At 45.6% G+C, this 18,357-nt stretch overlaps 2 protein-coding genes across 2 annotated transcripts in view; one reads left to right on the plus strand and one right to left on the minus strand.

The window, feature by feature from the left end:
- Positions 1 to 7,431, minus strand: part of PLEKHA8 (pleckstrin homology domain containing A8) — a 32,149-nt gene extending 24,718 nt beyond the window's left edge. The window contains exon 1 of the mRNA XM_056857586.1: positions 7,251 to 7,431. Coding sequence (XP_056713564.1) covers positions 7,251 to 7,290 — 40 coding nt within the window. The 5' untranslated portion in view covers positions 7,291 to 7,431. The remainder of the gene's footprint in view (positions 1 to 7,250) is intronic.
- A 939-nt stretch (positions 7,432 to 8,370) lies between these two features.
- On the plus strand, positions 8,371 to 15,404 carry FKBP14 (FKBP prolyl isomerase 14). Its single transcript, XM_056857682.1, has 4 exons — positions 8,371 to 8,567; positions 10,734 to 10,885; positions 14,025 to 14,152; positions 15,223 to 15,404. Exons 1-4 carry the CDS (start codon positions 8,371 to 8,373, stop codon positions 15,379 to 15,381), a joined length of 636 nt encoding a protein of 211 aa, XP_056713660.1. The 3' UTR covers positions 15,382 to 15,404.
- Positions 15,405 to 18,357: the final 2,953 nt, after the last annotated feature.

The following is an 18,357-nucleotide window of genomic DNA, read 5'->3' on the forward strand; positions in this document are numbered from 1 at the left end:
ATGGTCTGTTGCACCAGCCAGGTGGAGCTGTCCAGCCACACGCTGGAGTAGCTCCTGCTCTGCATGGTCAGGACCGGATTCTACAGCCGGCTCCTGCTACCTCTGCCTGCAGGGGTGAAATGAGGACACACTGGCTAAGAACTCCCCCCCCCCGTGCATTCTGGCCCTGCCCCCTTTAACCCCTCCATTGTCGCCACTTTCGCCCCCAGCCCTCTTGTAGTACACAGGGAATACGTTTCTCCACGCCCTGGGTGGGAAAAGGTTAACACAGTTTCTTGGGCGGTCCTAGCAGCTCCATAGCTAACAACTCTTCTGCAAGGGGAAAAAAAGGTTCCTTTTCTCAGCAAAACAAATTTACATCTGCCTTGTAATAGAGGCTATTCCTGTCCGCGGGAGGGGGTGGATTGCCAGTCTTAGATCCTTCTGAGCTAGAGATCTGTCAGGACCCACAAACGGCCAGACCAAATGATTTTGCGGGCCTTAAATGGCCCCCAGGCCTAACGTTCCCCACCCCTGCCATAAGGTGACCCCCTTCCTTTGATACAGCAACTCTGGCCACCTGGATCCACGCCACAGTAATATTGAGACTAGTTTACTATAATTAACTATTTGGAAACTACTTGGTGCAGAATGCCACACCTCAGCTATTATTGGGAGCTAGACGAAGTATGCATATTACTCCCATTCTGCAGACACTCAATCAGCTGCCATTAGTTACTGGGCTAAATTTAAGTAGGATTACCAACTCCAGGTTGAGAAATTCCAGGTTTTGGGGGGTGGTGTCTGAGGAGGGTGGGGTTTGGGGAGGGGAGGGAGCTCAGCAGGGTATAATGCCATAGAGTCCACCCTCCAAAGCAGCCATTTTCTCCAGGTGACCTGATCTCTGTTCTCTGTACTCTGGAGATGAGTTGTAATTCCCGGTGGCCTCCAGGTTTGGTGGCCTACCTAGAGTTTGGTAACCCTACATTAAAGGAATTGGCTATCACATACAAAGCCCTTTGTGGCCTTGGTCCTTCATATCTGCAGGACTGCCTCTCCCCCCTGTGCTCTGACATGACAACTTTGCTCATCTGAGTAGAGCCTTCTGCAAGTGCCAACCTGCAAATGGGCAAAATCAACAACTGCCCGTACAGGTGCTTTGCCCATTGGGTCTCCCACCTTATGGAATGGCCTGAGGAGATCAGGGAGGCTCCAACTTTCCTGGCTTTCAGCAAACTTTGCAAAACTGAATTATTCAAATGGCCTTCTCTACACAGGTAATAGGGCTGCATTGTACAAAATGGTTTACAAGTTACTTGGATAAATGATAAGGGTCTGTGGTACATACTACTTTGTACAGCGTACTGTAAGTAGGATCCTACCGTGTAACTTTTGCACTAATCTGTCATGTTAATACTTATACTTTGCTTCAGTTCTGTTTTTTAGATTTCTGCTTGGTTCTAGACTTCTACAATCCTAATCCTGTTGCGTTGTTCAATGAATGTCCCATTTTGATTATTGTATTGACTCACTCTGTGTAATCTGCCTTGAGTCCCTGTGAGAAAAGCAGACTATAAATAATGTAAGTTAAAATAAATAAGAACATAAGAAAAGCCCTGCTGGATCAGACCAAGACCCATCAAGTCCAGCAGTCTGTTCACATAGTGGCCAACCAGGTGCCTCTAGGAAGCCCCCAAACAAGACAACTGCAGCAGCATTATCCTGCCTGTGTTCCACAGCACCTAATATATTAAGCATGCTCCTCTGATCCTGGAGAGAACAGGTATGCATCATGACTAATATCCATTTTTACTAGTAGCCATGAATAGCCCTCTCCTCCATGAACATGTCCACTCTTAAAGCTTTCCAGGTTGGTAGCCATCACCACATCCTGGGGCAGGGAGGTCCACAATTTAACTATGTGTTGTGTGAAGAAATACTTCCTTTCATCAGTTTTGAATCTCTCACCCTCCAGCTTCAGCAGATGACCCCACATTCTAGTATTATGAGAGAGAAAAGCTTCTCTCTGTCCACTCTCTCCAAACCATGGATACTTTTATAGACCTCTATTATGTTTCGCATTAACTGCCTTTTTTCCAAGCTAAACAGCCCTAAGTGTTTTAACCGCTCCTCATAGGGCAGTTGCTCTTGTCCCCTGATCATTTTGGTTGCTCTTTTCTGCACCTTCTCAAGCTCTGCAATATCCTTTTTTAGGTGTGGTGACAACTGTACACAGTATTCCAAGTGTGGTCTCACCATAGATTTGTACAAGGGCAGTATGATATCAGCAGTTTTTTTAATGAATTAATGAAGAAACAACTCTGTGCAAAGAAGCTGCTATGGTTGGCATGGGATGAAGGTTCTCTTCACTACCCCCTGCTGATTGCCTCTGCATATAACAGCCAGAAATCGGCTCATGCCTTGCACACAGAGGGTCCCAAGTGTGGTCTTCCAGATAAAGAATCTCAAGTAGCAGGCATTGGGTAAGACCTGCTCTTGGAGATACTCTGCCAGGCAAAGTAGAGTATGCTGAGCTAGATGGAGCAATCTGAATTAGTACAAGGAAGTTTCACAAATTTATGTAAGAAAGCAAAAACTACAAAGGGATTTTATGTCACAGGAATTCAAGCAGATGTCACACTTCAGTACATGGATTTGTCCACACCATGCACACATAAATGAACTTCGTACCCTTTTAGTTGTATGAGACAACTCAGTTTTGATGCAGATAACTGTTAGATGTAGTTCAAGGAAACATGCCTGGAACTGGGTTAATCCCAGACTCACATTGTGCACTGCGTCAGATTTAATCTGAGCAAGCTATCCACCAAAGTAACCAATCTGCTTACACTTCTAAGTGATTTTATAAATGGAGATTAAAAAATGGATTGTAAGTAATTGGATGTTACAATCCCGACGGAAAGCTTCTGCACCTGTCCTAGCCCTGTTCGGAGCATTTAAAGGATTCCATGGGAGCAAGCCTAAGCAGGTTCTACTCAAAAGTATGTCTCATGTTATTCAATGGGGAATACTCTCTGGAAAATGTCCTTAAGATCCCAGGCATGCATATAGTAGCCGCGACTGGCAAAACTATTGGATTTGAGGATGGTGTTTTTAGCTCCCTGAGTGTGAGCTTCTGGGAGTTTCTGGAAAGATCCAGAGTTACAGAAAAAAGCAACAAGCATGTGCACAGTTTATGATTCATAGAAAGAAATGGAGAAGGCCAGCGATACATGTTATGAGATGACACGGCTGAGCTATGCTGTGCATTTGGCCACCCACTTGTTGCTCACAGAATAACTTGTGAGCAGTGCCAACCCTTGACAATAATTCCCCCTTCCTCACCCACACTGGACACATGGAAGCTCTTTGAATCCTTGCCAACGACGCTAACTGGGTTTGAGGTCTAGTACTTCCGCTCAGTTGATTTGTGGATCAGGATCCTTCTGTAGCAGTCAGCTCCATGGAACCTGCTTCCAAGTAAGCATGCCCTGGCTTGGGCTGCTGCTCTGCCTCTCTTGGATTAACTGCCCACCCTTCAAAGAAGCTGTGCATTGTGGGTAACCACAGGCCACTACAGAACGAGTAATGGGATCTGGCAGCACAACCCTGAGTGGAGTCACATTTGTCCTGAAGGACACATTTGCCTGGACAGACTTCAGTGGGCTTGGTGGCAGAAAGTGCTGTCAGGTCACAGCCAATTTATGGCGACCATGTAGGGTTTTCAAGACAAGAGAGGAACAGAGATGGTTTGCCATTGCCTGCCTCTGCATTGTGATCCTGGACTTCCTTGGCCGTCTCCCATTCAAATACTAACCGGAGCCGACCCTGCTTAGCTTCCAAGATCTGACGAGATCAGTCTGGGCCATCCAGGTCAGACTCAGTGGGTTTAGAACAGTGGTTCCCAACCTTTTTTTGACCAGGGACCACTAGGACTTTTTTGTTCGGTGCAGGGACCCCAAGGTTCAAAATAAAAACTCTGAGAATTTGAAAGTAAACTTTAATCATAACTGTTAGTTAAACATTAAACTTAGAATAATATTTGAATATATTTTTTATAATAGAAAACTTTTAATTGAAAATATTAATTTATTATGGGTTTATAACTTTGTTTTGCGGACCTTAATTTAGTTCTCGCGGACCCCTGGGGGTCCACGGACCCCCGGTTGGGAACCAGTGGTTTAGAAAGATGCAAATCTGCATAGGATTGCACTGTGGTATCCTCATTAAAAAAAAAAGCTGGTTTCTAGCTCTCATAGCTCTTGAAGAATGATTAAAAGTGTATGTTCTAAAAAGAACAAGTGCTACACTGGCCAAAGGAATAATACTTTTTGTGTATATAATTGCCTGCTTTTCCCCTAGCTCTTAATTGCCGTATAAAGTTCCCTACGCTCCCAGATCACATCTTCCTCTCTCCCCACGGGCTTCTGTCATCCCTGTAAAATGCAAAGTAATCTAAACTCTGCAAGATGCTAAACACTGCAGCAACACTGTACAAACTAAGCACCACTATGCACATCTTCATAATCTGAATCAAGTACTTGAATTCCAATGGGGGTGGGTAGGAACCAGATTTTTTTGCCACTGAGAATGACTAGTTTGGTTTAAATATACCTTATTATCCTGGGCTAAAATGAGATGTCCACAGTGCCAGCAACCCTTAACTCTCATCTCACCTGCACTTTCCTTGTTTTACAAAGCAATGAAACTGCCACACCTTCCTGTTAGTTTCACACTGTGCGCTGCAGTGTCAACAACTCCTCTTGGCAAAGAGCAATCGGCATCCACACCCCATGCACTCTTACATTATTTATTATGTAAATATACCGAGAGCAAAGTGGAGACACCTGCCATTTAAAACACATTACAATTAGTATGTGGTGTAGTGGTTAAGGTGTGGGGCTAGAAAACCCAGGTTCAAATCCCCACTTGCACCATAGATGTTTGCTGGGTGACCTTGGGCCAGTCACACACTCTCATCCCTGACCCTGGCTAGTATTTGGATGGGAGACCTCCAAGGAATACCAGGGGCATGATGCGGAGGCAGGCAATGCCAAACCACCTCCGAATATCTCTTGCCTTGAAAACCCTACAGGGTCAGATGTGACTTGACAGAAAAAAAAAAATTAAAAAAGGAAGAAAATCAAACTGGGCTATCCTACAGTCCAAAGCATAGTTTGTGAGCCAGTGCAGTCTACTGGTTGCAGTGTCGGACTAGGATCTGGGAGACCCAGGTTCAAATCCCCACTCTGCCACAGAAGTTCACTGAGTGATCTTGGGCCATCCACTTTGGAGCCCCGTTGGGGTATAAATAAAGTAAATAAATAAATAAATTTGGAGGCATGTGATGCAACAATCTTACAGGTCAAGGACTGGATTTCCTGGGAACCCCAATGCGTACTGTGTCATGGAAGAAAGGCAGGATAAAAATATAATAAATAAATATGCTGCTGTGTAAAATTTTAGAACAGAGTCATGGCCGTGTAGCCTCCTCGGTGGGCTTGATGACACCACGATATATTTTCCTGTGCATGAAAGCTGTCCCATCATCCTTAAGGGCACATTTGCCTGGACAGACAAAGTGAATCGAGTGATAAAGCTAGTCAATGTTCCAATGATATGGAAGAAGCACCATCTTGATCAGGCGAATTGCTTTTAGCCAAACCGATGATTTCCCGACTGACATGTGACTCATATCCACATCATCATGTGCCTGAGCATGAACAGAACTGCTCATATGTATAGAAAAAAGACTGTCAATCAGACTTGTACTATCTAGGGAAGATGAACTTCCATCACCAATTAGAGAAGTTCCAGGCAGTGCGGCTAGAGGAAGTCTTTCATTTGAAAAATCCTGACTCCCATGGTTCATCGATATGAAAAACTTATCCAGTTGATAATACCTATAATAATTCTGAAGGTTTAAAAGTTTTATACAGCAAGGGATGTAGCTCTGTGCAATGGATAACTAAATTTATCTTTCAATATGTAATAACAAAGTTTGACGTTTGAATTTTCCCCAGATGCCAGAGACGGTAGCAGTTAAAAAACAAACCAGCAAAGACCAAGTATTTTGATTCATGCTTACTGAGTTCACTGAGATCAGCTAGACTAAAGATAACCCTGCAGATCCACTCTTATGGCAAACATAAGCAGCCAGTGTTCTTTTTACTCTTTTGCATAAGGTTAAACTGAGTTGGCTCGATTCAAAGAACTTTAGTTCCACCCATTTTTGCACTGAAGCCTGAACTCCAGAAGGACAACCTTCAAAACAGATATACCAGGTTTTGCAACTCTTTGATAATCCAGATACTGACACACACTAGATCATGTACACCGCAGGCAACTCTGGGGTTAGCCAACTGAGGAAGACATTCCTTGGCCTTATGCTTCCCTTAAAAGAAAAGCAGAAATCCCACTGAAGGTGTGTGTAGGAGGGAGCCCTTCCCAACAACATAGGGCGAAAACGCACGGGAGGTTTTGCCTTGGATTTGCTTCTCTCTAGATGCACATTTTCCCCATCTGAATTCTCAAAACTCTGCATGGGGTTCTTGTAAGTTATCCGGGCTGTGTGACCGTGGTCTTGCTATTTTCTTTCCTGACGTTTCGCCAGCGGCTGTGGCAGGCACCTTCAGAGGAGTAACACGTGTTACTCCTCTGAAGATGCCTGCCACAGCCGCTGGCGAAACATCAGGAAAGAAAATACCAAGACCACGGTTACACAGCCCGGATAACCTACAAGAACCAATGAACTCTGACCGTGAAAGCCTTTGACAATATTCTGCATGGGGCTTATTTTTGAATTTTGAGAATTTGGCTGGGGGGGAGGGGGAAAGGGCACTTAGAGAGCGGTAAATTCAAGGCAAAATCTCCCTTGCGTTTTTGCCCACAGTACCCTGTTAGTATGACATGGTTAACTGCAAATTCTTCTAAATTTTGATCGTGACGCTGCAAACGCGGTAGATGGGCCAGTGGTGCCAGACAGCACCTTTTGGGATGCATCTGATGAACTGAAGTCTGACTCACGACCGCTGGTACGGGGCGGGGGGGATGTTTGTTAGTCTTTTAAGGAGCAGGCGGACTTCGGTTCATTCAGTGTTCCTCCTCTGAAGATGCCTGCCACAGTATCACCGTGCAGCGCCGGGGAACACCTGAACCATCCTTGGCCCTTCTCTTCCTTCCTGTTCCTCGCAGCCACCAGCCCTGCCTTCCTGCAACCCACCCGCTCCTGGTCCCAAGACCGTGACAGCGAGGAGAAGGGGGCTACTCACCGCTCAGATAGTTGGTCCATTTGTACAGTACCCCATCCATGGTGACAAAGGGCCCCCCATCCAGATCTGCTTGGGACAGGGGAAACACCTTCCCCGGGAACCTCTTATGCCCTCTGCCGCCCCTTGAGCCCCACAGCTGAGCCGCTGACACTCAGGGCCATCCTGCGGCTGGCAGAAGCCCGGCCCGCCTCCCTGCCTTCTTCTCCCGCCTCCCCTCCAGGACACTACCAGCCAACCACACCGCGCTACGCTTCTAGCGTAGGCACCCAGGATGCGGCGCAGCCACCGAGGCTGACAACGCAAGGGGGAGTAGCGTAAACGCCTTTTGGAATGCGGGCCCACGTGACTAGGGAACAGAGCGTTGTTAGAAAGCTGGGGGACAGAGGGAACTCTCGGGGGGGGGGGAGCCAATGAGAGCGCCGTTCTCTTAACGGGGGCCAGCCAATTACCGCAAGGCAGAAGCCGGTTGTATTGTGTTGAGGGTCTCCAGGAACGCGCGTGCCGCGTTCCTTCCTGGAATGTTGGGACGGCCAATCCTCGCTCGCGGGTAGGGGAAGCTTCTGACGCGTTTTCGAGACGGACGGGAGTATTTGCCAACCAGTGGCGACATTTTTAGTCGGGCTCTCGCGTGGAGCCAATCAGAAAGAGCGGGTCGTGAAAGGCTTCCAGTGGACTGGTGGTTGCTTAAAAAAAATGGAGGGGGGGGGAGTTTGCCACGTCTGCGGATTTGAGGCGTGTGGAGCATTGGGGGGGGGGGGGATGGAAGTGAAGTTATGACCCCCTTCCTCTCCCGGCTGCCCAGATCATCCACTTTCACTCCACGAATTCTGAGAAACTTCTAAAGTCTGGATGTTCTGCAAAGTGACTGTGAAATGGCAATTGTGCGGCGTGGCCAACGGGGGGAAAAAACCAAATCCCTGACAACAGCAGTAGGGAATTGGAATCTAGAGAATCCTAGAGCTGTTTTACGAGGTCCTTAAATCCAGAGCAAACGACTGCGAGTGACTGACCAAACATCGCTCCCGGGGTGGGGGCAAAAATATTCTTGACCCATTTATGATATTTATGAGAATTATATATATTTTACAGCTCAGAGGGAATTGTTGCAATCCCCACAAAAATGGAAGCTACCTTTGGGACTCTCCTTTCCTTCGTGTTTGTGGCTTTCGGGACTGGAGCGCTCATTCCAGAACCGGAAGTGAAGATCGAGTTGCTCCATAAGCCATTCATTTGCAAGAGGAAGACCAAGTTGGGGGATATGATGCTGGTGCACTATGAAGGGTATTTGGAAAAAGATGGTTCCCTGTTCCATTCTACGTGAGTATGTGGTGTGGGAAAGAAGGCAGGTGGATCTTGGCTTTGAGAAACTGAAATATACATGGAATCTCATTGGCAGGTTATTGGGCTTGATCTTATAAACTGGTGTTGTATAGTGGATAGAGTGTTGGACTAGGATCTGGGAGACCCAGAGTCAAATCTCCACTCTTCCATGGAAGCTTGCTGAGTGACTTTGGCCCAGGCACACACTCTCAGCCTAACTTACCTCACAGGGTTGTTGTGAGGATAAACTGGAGGGGGGGAATGGTGTGAGCTGCTTCTGGTGCCCCACTGCAAACAAAGGAGAGGCATACATGAAGATATAGATAGATTACTTAGAAGTTAACGGTGGGCCAAGTACCAGTAAACAGTAATGAGTCTGTTGGATCTGGGAAGAGGTGTGAAGCAAAGCGAGGGTTAATTGAGGTGGAATTAGGTGACACAGTGTTGGGGGTGACCAGATAAAAAAGCCTGAAGGGTCTCTGCTCTTAGGCAAGATGGGAATAAAGAATTAAGAACGGGGGTGGGGGGGGGGAGAGCATTGATGGGACTAAGCCCTCCTGTCTGAAATTAGCAATAGCTGTGTGCAACTGCTGTAATCATAGGCAGGCAATCCCCAATTCACTGGAAGCATTAGAAAGGCTAATTCTGTGATAAAGCTTGTGTTGAAATTTCCCACACTTATCCGTACTGAGCTGGAGACTGCTACTATTTGGATTTGTTTCGGGACAGTCCTAACTGCCTGACTCTGACAGCGGTGCTGATTGTATAGCAGTTTTCACTGTTCAAGCTGCTCATTCCAGTAGATACATGTAATGTCTGGACATTTTGAAGGTTTGGGGGGAAAAGTTGGGTTTTTTCAGGAAAAATAGAAATGTGGGGGAAGATCAAAATATACACAATAATTACTTTTGTATCAAACCTACATCTATTTTGCTGTTCTATCAACATAAAATATATAATTCCTAATTTAGTTAGCATATAAAGTTATTACTCAGCATCTTTATTAAATGTAACAGTGTAAATGCCTTAGTTTTTTACTAGCGAAGTTGGAAGTACACCCTATACAAAAGTGAGAGAAAGTTACCAAATCCTATGCTGTTTTAGCATATTTCACCAGACTTTTCATGGCAGAGTGGGGATTCAAACCTGGGTCTCCCAGCTCCTAGTTGGACACTCTAACTGCTATACCAGAGTTGTTAGGATAAAATAAAGAGAGAACACCACATACATCATTCTTGAATGCCTTGAAAGGGTAGGATAAAAAAGCATTAGATAAGACGATTTTAAATCAGTTCTGAGAATCTGGAGTAATGGCTGCAGAGATCCAGCCTTGGCAAATGCAGCCTTTTTCTCTGCTTGTGGTGTTCACAAACTAGTCTGCACATGACAATTGCTCAGTAGTCTTAACTGTATGTAATGTGATCAGTTTCTCCACTGTCTCTTTTTATTAGCTTTTATATTTTTATCCCCCTATTCACGAAGGCTCCCAAGGATATTTGATAATCATGAGTTAAGACACATTATTTTATGAATTAGTAGCTGTTTCAAAGACGGGATGTAGAGGGTGAACAGTTCTCGCAGTGTTCTGAACTGGCCGGAGTTCAGATCTCTGCTTGGCCATGACGCTCACTGGCAGAACTTGGGCCGGGAGGAAAAATTTATGTACAAGGCCCTGAGTTAGAAGGAAGGGCAGGATAATACTGTACTAGATGGATATTGTATGTCCCTGAAGTCCTCATCATTTTGAAAAATGCAGGGTTCTTTTGAACTGGATTTCTAGGGATGATGCCCTTTCCTCTCAACCTGATGAACAAGTAGGACTTCCATGGTCAGAGGCAACCCAGTGAGTAGCAGCGAGGTAGGCCTTTTGGTGGCATCTGGTTAGCCCTTGAGTGAAACAGGGTGCTGGATTAGATGGACCAGTTTACCTTTTGTTACTATTTTAGTAGCTCTTTTGATAACTAGATGCTCAATCCAAATGAATGGGGTGGCTGATTCCATCATGCATTACTCACTGACGTTTCATACATTAAAAAAATGCAGAAACAGGTCGATTGGTTCCAGCAAGGCAATTCTGATGCTCTTATGAGCTTTTATTCTTCAGTGTGATCTTTGCCAATCCGTACTTTAATCAATCCTTTGGCTATGTGTGCTTCTTTTCAGCCACAAGCATAACAATGGCCAGCCAACCTGGTTTACTCTTGGTATAAATGAAGTTATCAAAGGCTGGGATAGAGGTTTGATGGACATGTGTGTCGGGGAGAAACGCAAGCTCACTGTTCCTCCATCCCTGGGTTATGGAAAAGAAGGAAAAGGTAATGGTTCTATTCCGGTTCAGAGTGGCTTTAATGTTGTGATCACATAGTAAAAACATCCAGTGCATCTTGATTATAGTATGAACACAAGAGGCTGCCTCATGCCAGGCCAGACTGTTGGTTTATCCAGCTCAGTATTGTCTAGTCAGGCTGGTAGTAGCCCTCCAGCATCTGAGGCAGAGAGGTTTTTCCTTCCCATTTGCTACCTGTAATAAGAACATCACTAGATCTTACTGGCTCAGACCAGTGGTCCATCTAGTCCAGCATCCTGTTACACACAGCGGCCAGCCAGTTGCTCTAGAAGGCCAACAAACAGGACATAGCGGCCAAGGCCTTCCCCTGCTGCTGCCTCCTAGCACTGGCATTCAGAGGTTGGCTGCCTCTGGATATGGAGGCTCCCTTCAGTTACCATGGCTAGTAGCCCCTGATGAACTTTTCTCCTCCATGAATTTGTCTAACCTTTTTGAAGCAGTAGCTGAATTATAGTCCAGTTTTAAGAACCTAAGAAGAGCCCTGCCTGACCAGATCAGAGGTCCATCAAGTCCAGCATCCTGTTTCATACAGTGGTCAACGAGTTGCTTTGGATGGCCAACAAAAAATAGAGGGTAAAGGCCTCTCCTGGTGTTGCATTTAAGCACTGGATTTCAGAGGATTACTGCCTCTGTATGTGGAGGTTCCCTCTACTCTTGATGGGAAGTAGCCATTGATGGACTTTTTTTCCTCCATGGATCTGTTTAACCTCCTTTTTAAAGTTATGTTTGTGGCCATCACTACCTCCACTGGCCGTTTAATTACTCATTAAGTAAAGAATTATTCCTTCTGTCTGTCCTGAGCCTATTTCTCAACAACTTCGTTGGATGCCTGTAAGTTCTAGTATTATGGGAGAAGGGGAAAAAAACTCCCTCTACCCACTTTCTCCACCCCATGCATAATTTTATAAATATCTGTCCTTGAAGCAGATGTGACAGGGACTGAAGCTGGGGATTCCTGTGTTCCATCACTGAGCTGTCTAATATCAACAATATTTACATACATAGAGTTAAACTGGTTTGCTGTCATTAATTTGGTCTTTTTGTTAGTGTTAACTGGACTAAGTAGGCTTTGGGTGGAAAAGATCCATTGGTTTATGATACTCAGTGTGAGAGAATAGCAGATCCTTTATGTATTTGGAGAAGATCCATGCAAAAGGGGTTCCCCTATACTATACTGGAATCAAATTCATGCAGGAGGAAGGATGTGGTGTCTTTACTTAATAGATTCAAAGTAATTCAGTAAAGCAGAAAATGCACTTCCACTTAAGTGTGCTGTTTCATCAGTTAGAGACACTAAAACCTTCAAAAGTTGACCCCCCCAAATCTGTTGTATTACCATGCCCCAGTACAGAAACAAATGAATCTACTTCTCTCTCCCTTCTTTAGTAAGACCAAGTTCAGCAATCAGTATTTCCACTGAATGTTTGAGGCCTGATAACTACATGCAGGAGAATAAGGTGGAGATAAGGTGGCAGAATGCTAAGATGATAGAATGAGAAGGAACACTTCAGATTGCCAGTAGAGGCTCATAGATACTCCCCTACATAAAAAGCTCAGCGCAAAATAGTAAACCAGTACAGAAAGAAAGGAGGGAAAGAGGTGACAGGATTTTTCTTTGTTTGGCTAGTTTTCCATTTTCATGGATTTTTTTTAATGCAGTCCTGGAGAGCTAGCATGGTGCAGTGGTTAAGAGCGGTGGTTTGGAGTGGTGGATAATCTGGAGAATCGGGTTTGATTCCCTACTCCTCCACAAGAGCGACGGATGCTAATCTGGTGAACTGGCTTGGTTTCCCCACTCCTTCACATAAGGCCAGCTGGGTGACCTTGGGCTAGTCACAGCTCTTAGCCCTACCTACCTCACAAGGTGTCTGTTGTGGGGAGGGGAAGGGAAGGTGATCATAAGCCGGTTTGATTCTTCCTTAAGTGGTAGAGAAAGTCGTCATATAAAAAACAACTTCTTCCTCCTCCTAAGTAGTGCATTCTGTTCTCCAACTGTATTCTCTAGCATGGGCACACCATGCTTCAGTCTTCCATTAAGAAAACACGTATAACTAGTTATGTTAAATGGATGCTGCTGTAAGCAGAGTTTGCAAATTTAGTGTCTTGGATCCTCCTCTGGAAAGATTTCTGTCAGAGTGAGACTTTCGTGCCTCTTCCCCCCACCCCCAGCTGCAGCCCAAAATGCCCCCAAGGAACAGCACAAGGGGAGTCAGCTGTCTGCAGCAGGGAGGGGAGAACTGGTGGAAATTACCCCTCCTTTCCACCCATGGAAAAATTAGGTGGGATCCAAACCACTTATGCCCCCTTTCATATGTACTTTTTAGTGCTTTTGGTTGGGCTAGGGACTAGTAAGAGCACCAGAAATGTCCTAATAGGCACTGAGGATAATTCTATTAAATAAAAGAGAGCCAGCATGGTGCAGTGGTTAAGAGCGGTGGTTTGGAGCGGTGGACTCTGATCTGGAGAACCGGGTTTGTTTCCCCACTCCTACACATGAAGCCAGCTGGGTGACCTTGGGCTAGTCACACTCTCTCAGCCCCACCTACCTCACAGGGTGTCTGTTGTGGGGAAGGGAAGGTGATTGTAAGCCAGTTTGATTCTTCCTTAAGTGGTGGAGAAAGTCGGCATATAAAAACCATCTCTTCTCCTTCTAAAAGCTTTTAAAAAAGGCCAAAGCAGATCTTTCCTGGATCTTTGACACACAGACATATGAGACTGCCTTACACAGAATCAGGCCATTGGCCAATCAAGGTCAGTATTGTCTGCTCAGTCTGGCAACTGCTCTTCAGGGTTTTAGGTAGATGCCTTTCACATCACCTACTACGTAATCCTTGTAACTGGAAAGGCTGGGGATTGAATCTGGGGCCTTCTGCATGCCAATCAGGTACTCTACCACAGAGTTATGGCCACTTATACTATGGGAATAGGGATGCATGTGCTACTCTGTGGTGGTAGTGCCTAAGCTTCCTGTTGGAGACTCCTTAGATTGGGCACTGGTAACTAGTAGTGGAAGTCATGTATTTTTCTGTTTTTGGTTGTGAGAATCCAGCTAATCTGTTGAAGAGAAAAAATCATGAATAAACACTGATAATGATCATGATTGGCAGGAAAAATTCCACCTGAGAGCACACTGATCTTCAATATTGACCTTGTAGAAATTCGAAATGGACCAAGGTCTCACGAGTCCTTTCAAGAAATGGATCTTAATGATGATTGGAAGCTATCCAGAGAGGAGGTGAGGAGGCTAATGTAGTCTACAATTGTTCATTAATGCTGTGTAACAGGAAAAGAAAATTGGCTTTTACTTCCCTTGAAGTTTTATTGCTTAGATTTGGTACTTGTGAATAAAATCTCCATGTGTTAAGCTAGATCCCAACCCCCCTTTTGCATTGTCAGAGCTGCAGGGCTTGGATGCTGCTCAGGAAGATAAGGCCTCCATGGCCTTGAGGTAAGGAGTGTACAGGGAGCAGAAGCTGGAATATCCTGTCCAAAAAAATTATTTGGGGTATTTGCAAGTAGTACATCTCCAGCCTCCGTGTTCTCAGCAAACAGAAGTGCAGTGTTCCTCAGACATTGCAAAAAACACTGCAGAAAAATTAGATTCTCTTTACAAAGTTGGGCCTGTAATCCCCGCCCCTACAGATTGCTGCTTCTGATTGCTTTGTTCCTGAATCTGGAAGTAAAGTTCTGATCAGGGATTCCACCTGGAACTCACTTCAGGCTTTTTAAAAATCTGCCCAGAGTGTAAACAGCTGGTACAGACAGATCTTGAGTTCTTCGGTTACAATGTATGAGCTCTCATAGGAGTTAAAAATATGAATGGGTCCTAAACTGCTGGATAGTATGGAAAAAGTTGTGCCATGCAAAATCTAAAAACCAGAATGAAATCCATGTAATACTTTTTATTAGGACCAACCAAATGGATGCAAAACAGTGTGAAAGCTCTTGAGCTCACCAGAGCTCTCCATTGGGCTGGATGTCACAAAATTTAAAAGATACAGGGGTGGGAGGCAGATTGTTCAGGGGATGATGTTAGGGGTCTGATCTTGCATCCATCCCCTGAGATGCGAGCAGGCATCCGACTTCATTGCTGAGGTGCTGAGTTTCAGTGTGGCCTCTGGGAAGCTGTCTCCAGTTGATGTCTTTCATTCTTTGCCCATAATAGAGACCACCCCAGTCCATCCCAAAATCATCTCCAAGGGATATATGTAATATGCCAGGTTCTCTCGGGTTTGCTGCTTCTTCCAAAAGCATCTTAAGAGCCTCTTAATGATTAAAATTGTTCTGCTCCAATTTGTCCCATAGGTGAAAATATACCTGAAGAAGGAATTCGAAAGACATGGTGCAATGGTCAACGACAGCCATCATGAGACTTTGGTCGAAGATATATTTTCTAAAGAAGATGAGGACACAGATGGATTTATATCTGCAAGGGAGTTTGTGTATAAGCACGATGAGCTGTAAAGTGTTTTAGAAGGAGCTCCCAGCGAGAGAGAAATCAACAGACTTTGCAAAACTGACATTTCTTGAAATGTTGTGTGTATGGTGCTGCCTGTTGACTCATGGGCGGGGAGCGCATTGCGTTATTTTTTTACCTGACATGTGCTTGTTGAAACTAAATTTTGTTACTGTGGCCTTTTTATAGAGTGAAAATAACTTTAAAACAGATTTCCTATGGAAAGTCCGTCATATTTATTTTATAAACCATGAAGCCAAAACCTTTCTACTAACAAATGGTGCTTAAAACCACACTTCAGCCTTTTTTGCTATCAATTTGTCAATTGCCTATTTTTAAAAAGCTAGCCTAAAATAAACAGGGAAAGTATTATTAGTATAAAGTATTTGGTTCGCTTCTGTGTTCTATAAATATGCACTTAGTTTTAAAAATAGCACTGGCTGCCTATGGGTTACACAGCAGATTTATTTCCCATTGCTTTTAAAGGGTGTGTTCAAGCTGACTCGCAGGCTGAAGATTTGCTGCATCATCAGAGTGTGCTTAAGGTAGTACAGCTGCAGCAACCAGAGTAGCTTTCCTGTAACGTGACATACAAATACAATCAAGGTATATACCAATCTTGTGCAGCTTTTGAAGCAGTATACGAGACCATTATGGCAATGTGGATTTATTAAGGTTCCAGTTACAGAAACACATATTGTAGTTGCATTCCGTCACTTTAGGTAAGCCTATTCAATCTCTGACCTGCCTTTCCTCCCTAGCACTCACTGAATCATACAGAGGGTCTCCAGGCAATTGATCATCTAGGCATGGACTTCACCTGCTCAGTTCTTGTCAGGTTTCTGCATCATGTGCCTTCAGGCCTTATGACTGTAATGTTTACACAGACAAATCCTACTGATTCTGTTTAAGCTTTGTATATGATAATGTCTTTACAGCAGCTGGTGCTTCAAGCAGGTTTTAATTTCTGTTACAAACCAGCATTGGCTAGAATGTTTGCTTCTCTGAAGTCAGTACAAAGGGTGTGTGTGTCAGAATGGTGGAAGAGTGCATGAATGTGTCATACAAAACTCATTGCTGTGAAACTGACACATAGAGTTCCTCCAAGGGCCACCCCATTTGTGCACACTGGAACCTTTCATCTGTGCTATCATCTGCCCAAGTCTCAACTTCACAGCAAAGGTAATCTAGTTTGTTATCCTGTTTCTCTCCGTGGTGTTTCTATAAGGCCCAGTAGCAGTGTTTTAGGGCAACAGCACCCCTACCTTTCCACAACTGCAGTTCAGGGGTGGGTTTTTGAACTCCTTGGCTCATAATTGTTAAGACTTCCATGAATTTGCTTCATCTGCTGTTTGATTTTAGCACATCTTGGGGTTGGCACGTTCCAGATTTACAGTAGACAGAACACAATAAAACACCTTCTTTTCTAAGAGTTTGCAGGAAGCTGCAGGATTGTAAGGCGAAAACCAAAAGTGACCCACCACCTTCTATAAGGGCCAGCCAAAATGACACCAAAAGGTGCGCACGCTTCTGCATTCTCCAAAACTCATCACACACTGAATGGATTTCCCCCCCTTAATGCTGTGGCTGCAGTCCTGGCTGCTTTTACTTGGGAGTAGGTTTCCTTCAGCCGGCATGCTGTAGTGGTTAAGAGTGGTGGTTTGGAGCGGTGGAGTCTGATCTGGAGAACCGGGTTTGATTCCCCACTCCTCCACATGAGCGGCGGAGGCTCATCTGGTGAACTGGATTTGTTTCCCTGCTCCTACATAGGAAGCTGGGTGCCCTTGGGCTAGTCACAGCTCTCTTAGAGCTTTCTCAGCCCCACCCACCTCGCAGGGTGTCTGTGGTGAGGAGGGGAAGGTGACTGTAAGCCAGTTTGAGCCTCCCTTAAGCAGTAGAGAAAGTGGGCATATAAAAACCAACTCTGCTCTCTTCTTAATGGGATTGACTTCTCAATATGCTCAGGGTTGCTTTGCGGAAACTGGATTTGTTTCCGGCTCCTACACAGGAAGCTGGGTGCCCTTGGGCTAGTTACAGCTCCCTTAGAACTCTCTCAGCCCCACCCGGGGTGTCCGTGGTGAGGAGGGGAAGGTGACTGCAAGCCAGTTTGAGTCTCCCTTAAGCGGTAGAGAAAGTGGGCATATAAAAACCAACTCGGATCACTTCAGGATACAATGGTTCCATATTAACATACCATACTCTCATTAGCACATGATCTTGATACTTGCAGGACAATGATTACCTTTGATACTTTTTGCAGGACAATGTTTCAACCCAACCCCTTTCTGACTATATATTACTCTTCCTACACACTTGACACTGAGAGACACTGTCCTTCAGTGTTACTCCTCTGAAGATGCCTGCCACAGCTGCTGGCGAAACGTCAGGAAAGACAATACCAACACCACGGTCACCCAGCCCGGATAACCTACAAGAACCAATCAACTCTGCTCTGTGCTTAATGGGACTGACTGCTCAATATGCTCAGGGTTGCTTTGCGGAAGACGCAGTGGGAGACGGAGGGGGGGAACAGATTTGGAAAACCCTGCTTTATGGGGTAGCCCATCAGCAGCGAGAGAAAGTCATTCTGCCCATGGGCAGAGACACCAATCGGCAGACGCCCCCCCCCCCAATTCCTCCCCAGCGCCTGTCCCTGCGGCAGCCCCTCCAGGCTGAGCGCAGAGGGAGGAGGAGGAGGAGGAGGAGGCGAGAGCGGCGGCGCGCCGTTAGGAGGCAGAGCAGCCTGGCCGGCCTCTCGCCTCCATTCCCGGCTCGCCTCTGCTGGGCTAGCTGCTCACCTGAGCCGCTACCTGCAGGGAGGGAGGCCGCCGAGCATCCGCAGGGGGACAGCCGGGCGAGTCCGCGGAGGGAGGCCGGCAAGGTGAGCTGCCTCCACCCCACCCACCCCACCCACCCCAGCGATCTTTTCTTGGGTCGTCGTGTCGCCCCCCCCACCTTGTGCGGGTGGAAAGGGGGGGGTTAGA

Source organism: Euleptes europaea, chromosome 11 (genome assembly GCF_029931775.1).
Source record: "Euleptes europaea isolate rEulEur1 chromosome 11, rEulEur1.hap1, whole genome shotgun sequence".
Classification (NCBI taxonomy): Eukaryota; Metazoa; Chordata; class Lepidosauria; order Squamata; family Sphaerodactylidae; genus Euleptes; species Euleptes europaea.

Coding starts and splice junctions, on each gene's coding strand:
- FKBP14 (XM_056857682.1), top strand. CDS start 8,371: ATGGAAGCTACCTTTGGGACTCTCCTTTCCTTCGTGTTTGTGGCTTTC. Junction 8,568..10,733: donor GGTTCCCTGTTCCATTCTAC/GTGAGTATGTGG, acceptor GCTTCTTTTCAG/CCACAAGCATAACAATGGCC. Junction 14,153..15,222: donor GGAAGCTATCCAGAGAGGAG/GTGAGGAGGCTA, acceptor TTTGTCCCATAG/GTGAAAATATACCTGAAGAA.